This window comes from Coregonus lavaretus (genome assembly GCF_964263955.1).
Source record: "Coregonus lavaretus genome assembly, chromosome: 30".
NCBI lineage: Eukaryota > Metazoa > Chordata > Actinopteri > Salmoniformes > Salmonidae > Coregonus > Coregonus lavaretus.
This window is the reverse complement of record NC_140017.1, coordinates 4,960,999-4,965,998: the sequence shown is the minus strand read 5'-3', so window position 1 is coordinate 4,965,998 and position 5,000 is coordinate 4,960,999. Positions and strand designations below refer to the sequence as shown.

Sequence of the window (5,000 nt, the reverse complement as noted above, 5' to 3'; positions counted from 1 at the left end):
GGGGTTAATACACTGACACCATAAGTCCCCTGTAGGGGTTAACACACTGACACCATAGGTCCCCTGTAGGGGTTAATACACTGACACCATAAGTCCCCTGTAGGGGTTAATATACTGACACCATAGGTCCCCTGTAGGGGTTAATACACTGACACCAAAGGTCCCCTGTAGGGGTTAATACACTGACACCATAGGTCCCCTGTAGGGGTTAATACACTGACACCATAGGTCCCCTGTAGGGGTTAATACACTGCCACCATAGGTCCCCTGTAGGGGTTAATACACTGACACCCCTGTAAGTCCCCTGAAGGGGTTAATACACTGACACCCCTGTAAGTCCCCTGTAGGGGTTAATACACTGACACCATAGGTCCCCTGTAGGGGTTAATACACTGACACCCCTGTAAGTCCCCTGTAGGGGTTAATACACTGACACCCCTGTAAGTCCCCTGTAGGGGTTAATACACTGACACCCCTGTAAGTCCCCTGTAGGGGTTAATACACTGACACCCCTGTAAGTCCCCTGTAGGGGTTAATACACTGACACCCCTGTAAGTCCCCTGTAGGGGTTAATACACTGACACCATAGGTCCCATGTAGGGGTTAATACACTGACACCTCAGGAGGGCCTCTGTGTCTGCAGGCTTCTGGTCCAGACCAGTGCTTACTCACCACATTCAATTTCAGCCCACTGATAGATAGTCCAATTGTGTGCCCCTCCTCTGATGTTGTCTGGTTGTGTGTCAGGTGTTGAGAAGTCCGCGGGGCGAGTACCCTAGGGGTGAGGGCCCCCCAGTCCGTCCCTTCGAGGAGAAGCTGGGGAGGAGACTGATGATCGCCTGTCGATCCCTCAACCTGACGCTGCAGGGCTGCATCAATGAGACCGAGACTGGTCCTGTCACCAACGTAAGACCCATTAAAACCACAACTACACCACCACCATCTCACACACACTCACACTCGCTCGCTCGCACGCACACACACAGTTCTCCAAAGCTTAAAGGTAGACTTACCATGATGACGTTGCAAAGAACAGCGCCGCAGATATTGAGATGAGCTCGGTGCAAGACTTTGCTATCCCACAGACACATAGGGTATCCGTGCATGTGCGCAGGTGCGCTTCACGCTGCAACGACATGGTTGCTACGGGACCAAAACAGTGGAAAAGTCTAGCCTTCAACGCACTTCGTTGTTGCGGAAATTGACCCACTATGTGTGGACTTCGTGCATGCAACGTCATATCGCTGAGTCTACCTTTAAAACCACACATACAAGGCTCCCTGGGTGTGGTTAGGGTTCAGAAACAACCATTTATTAACATGCATTACGTAACTGATAGTGCTCAATGGTCAATACACTTTTCACTCTAATGTTGTTTACTGTGCTGCAATGGATGATCCTATATCAGCTATTGAGTGCAGTGGTCACTGGAAAAGTGAATAGTGTTAATCTTTTGAATGATTTGCTTGGTGCAATACTTATGCCAACGCTTACGAGAGTATGAATGAGGCTGTTTGAGAAGGTTTGAATCCTAATCAACCTGCCTACATATTGTTTGAAGTACAGTAGACCAACATAGCAAGCATGTCTAAGCTGTGTGCTGGAAAACCTTGATAAAGCCCTGGGTTAAGTTAGGCCGTACGGTGTTCCTCACGTGTAATGTATCCCCATCAGATTGAGCCCTTCTTTGTGACTTTGGCCCTGCTGGATGTGCGTGAGGGGAGGAAGGTGTCGGCCGACTTCCATGTTGACCTGAACCACGAGACGGTGCGTCAGATGCTGGGTGGGGCTGGATCGGCAGGGCCCGGGGCGGGGCAGGAGAATGGCCTGAGCTCCCCTGCAGAGAAGAGACCTGGAGACTGTCACCTCAGCCTGGACCTGGACGACTGGCTCCGCTTCCCCAAACAGGTACGCTACACTCCGGAGGAAGTTTCCCCAAGGTGCAGATCTAGGATCAGTTTCCCCTCCCCCAATCTTAAGCTTGACCATTAGTGGGGAAAATGCTAAACTGACTCAAGATCAGCCATAGAAGCTGAATCAGCCAAGTGTACCCATGGGAGTAAAGCATGCATCCGTTTTACTCATTCTATTTCTATTGGGTACAGCAACACACAGGGGGATGGGGCAGAACTGGGAATGTCATAAGGAGAAGTGTCAAAAGAGAGATGGGATACTTACTCCTTTCTTGTGCGTGTGTGTGTGTGCGTGCGTGTGTGTACGCAGGCCATCTTCTCAGTGACGAACCCCCACACGGACATTGTTCTCTTGGCGAGGGTGGAGAAGGTGCTGATGGGAAATATCACCGTGGGAACAGAGCCGTACATCAAAAACACAGACTCCAGCAAGGTGACGCAACTCTACAACACAGTTCAATTCACTCTAACTACCACCCCTCACCTTATAGCAAGGAACTGTATGGTTTCCCTTTCATAGCCTATTACCTATGGATAGGGTTGCGAAATTCTGGCAACTTTCCCAAAATTCACAGGTTTTCCAGAAATGTATTTATTTATTTAATTGAAGTTTTGCAGGATGAAATCTCTTGAGATGCACCATCTCGTTTTCAAGTGTCCCCCCCCCCAAAAAAAAAAAAACTAAAACAAACAAACAATACTTAGAAACAAGAATAATATGGCAGCTACTGTGTAATAATAATAACATTGAAATAATAATAAAAAAAACGTACATTAACAGCGAAAAAAAGACAAATCTACTAATAGACTTGCAACTAATAAAAAGGTAATAAGCAGGAAATGTGTGAATCCTCCAATCAGGAAGACTTGGGAAATTTGGGAAAATTACAGGAATTTTGCAACTCTACCTATGGAAAATCTATGTAGCATAAGTGGAGGGGAGTCAATGTGTAGAACTATGTACAGTAAAAGACAGCTTGTTTTTCCCAAGCCCTTAGTAGTATAACAGCGGTATGCACAACCTTTACAGGGTCTTTCCAGTGAGATGTATTGTAAAGCTCTCTTTAAATTCCCCTTCATCACACAGGGAAGTCAGATGGTTTGGAAATAAATGTTTCCTCATACTGTAGATTTTCAGAGACTTTTTTTCCAAAATGCCCCCACCGAATTCCGCAGAGTGGAATTCTGAAATCCTGGCCTTTGTTTGGAAAGTTGAGTAGATGAACAGACGGGAGCGCTGCACCTCCTGCCAGTTTCATGACACCCCTGTTGATTTAGAATTGTACTTTATCTACGTCAAGGATAATTTATTTGTGTGTTTTTGGAAACCCGCTGGCAGACAAGTATTGTTTCCTTCTCTCCCTCTCTCTCTCTCTGCCTCCCTCTCTCTCTCTCTGTTCCTGTCCCTTTGAAGACGGTTCAAAAGATGCTGAAATCCAACAAGCAGTTCTGCAGTAAACTAGGGAAGTACCACATGCCCTTTGCCTGGTCCATCAGGTGAGTGACACTGAGTGTTTTCTGTAAGCCTATTCACTCCATTCCATTTATTGTTATTTAAAAAAATTTATGATCGAACTGCAGTAACTGCATCACACGGATGTCTATAAAGGTGTAGGTAATGGATAACCTTTCACGGTAGCTTACACTGTAAACTATTGTCCTGTGTGTCTTTTTCTGTCCGTCTGTGCATCTGTCCACCTTTCTGTCTCGTCTGTTCTGTCTGTTCTGCCTGGCTGTCCGTCTGTCTCGTCTGTTCTGTCTGTTCTGCCTGGCTGTCCGTCTGTCTCGTCTGTTCTGTCTGTTCTGTCTGTTCTGCCTGGCTGTCCGTCTGTCTCGTCTGTTCTGCCTGTCTGTCTGTCTACCTGTCTTGTCTTGCTGTCTGTCTCAGGTCTGTGTTTAAGGACAATCAGGGGACGGTGGACCGGGAGTCTCGCTTCTCGCCCCTCTTCAAACAGGAGAGCAACAAGATCTCCACCGAAGATCTCATCAAGCTGGTGTCTGAATACAGGAGGTAGGGCACCGAAAAGACATCAAGCCTGCATCCAAAATAGCACCCTATTCCCTATTTAGTGCACAACTTATGACCAGGGCCCATAGGGCTCTAGTTGAAAGTAGTGCACTATATAGGGAATATGTTGCCATTTGGGATGCAGACCAAATGAAGTTAGTTCAAACCCCATGGTCCAGATCCCTTTTTAGGTCATAGTTAGGTCGTAGAGTTTGTCATGACCGCCTAACCTGACCTGGAAAACTCCTGGCCCTAGTCATAGAGAATGTATGGTGCTCACTGCTCTCACCCGTTCCTTGGCTCTCTCTGGTGTCTTTTGCAGGGCTGAGAAGACCAGTAAACTGCAGACCATGTCCAGGGAACCTGGACATCACTGTGGACTACGTCCCTATGGAGCATCCAAGTAAGTCCAACACTCTTATCTCTTTTCTCTTTCTCTCTTCGACCCCCCCTCCATGTCTCGTCTCTCTCTCTCTCTCTCTCTCTCTCTCTCTCTCTCTCTCTCTCTTCTCTCTCTCTCTCTCTCTCTTTCTCTCTCTCTCTCTCTCTCTCTCTCTCTCTCTCTCTCTCTCTCTCTCTCTCTCTCTCTCTCTCTCTCTCTCTCTATCTCTCTTTAATTTCTCTTTCCCTCTCTCTCTCTACCTCTCCCCTTTCTATCTCTCTTTCTACCCCTCTCTCTCTCTACTGTTGATAGCCATCAGTGTTACAAGTATTACAGATGTCCTCTCTCTCTCTCTCTCTCTCTCTCTCTCTCTCTCTCTCTCTCTCTCTCTCTCTCTCTCTCTCTCTCTCTCCTCTCTCTCTCTCTCTCTCTCTCTCTCTCTCTCTCTCTCTCTGGCTGTCTGTCTGTCTGTCTGCAGACTGTGTGACGTCATCCTACGTGCCCGTCAAGCCTTTCGAGGACTGCAGCCAGCACCAGGCCACCATGGAGGTGGAGGAGTTTGTCCAGGACTCCACCAAGTTCACCCAGCCACACCGCGTCTACAAGAACCATGTCTACGTTTACCCCCGACATCTCAAATACGACAGCCAGAAGAGCTTCGCCAAGGTACCGTACACACCCAAACCATTTATACTAG

The 5,000-nt window shown here is 47.6% G+C and overlaps 1 protein-coding gene across 1 annotated transcript in view; it reads left to right on the top strand.

Annotated features, from left to right (window-relative positions):
- Positions 1 to 5,000, top strand: part of LOC311105907 (dedicator of cytokinesis protein 10-like) — a 98,688-nt gene that overhangs the window by 33,696 nt on the left and 59,992 nt on the right. Inside the window, 8 exon segments of the mRNA XM_084148136.1 lie at positions 748 to 906; positions 1,675 to 1,908; positions 2,224 to 2,346; positions 3,328 to 3,410; positions 3,802 to 3,924; positions 4,244 to 4,274; positions 4,276 to 4,324; positions 4,782 to 4,969. Coding sequence (XP_084004262.1) covers positions 748 to 906; positions 1,675 to 1,908; positions 2,224 to 2,346; positions 3,328 to 3,410; positions 3,802 to 3,924; positions 4,244 to 4,274; positions 4,276 to 4,324; positions 4,782 to 4,969 — 990 coding nt within the window.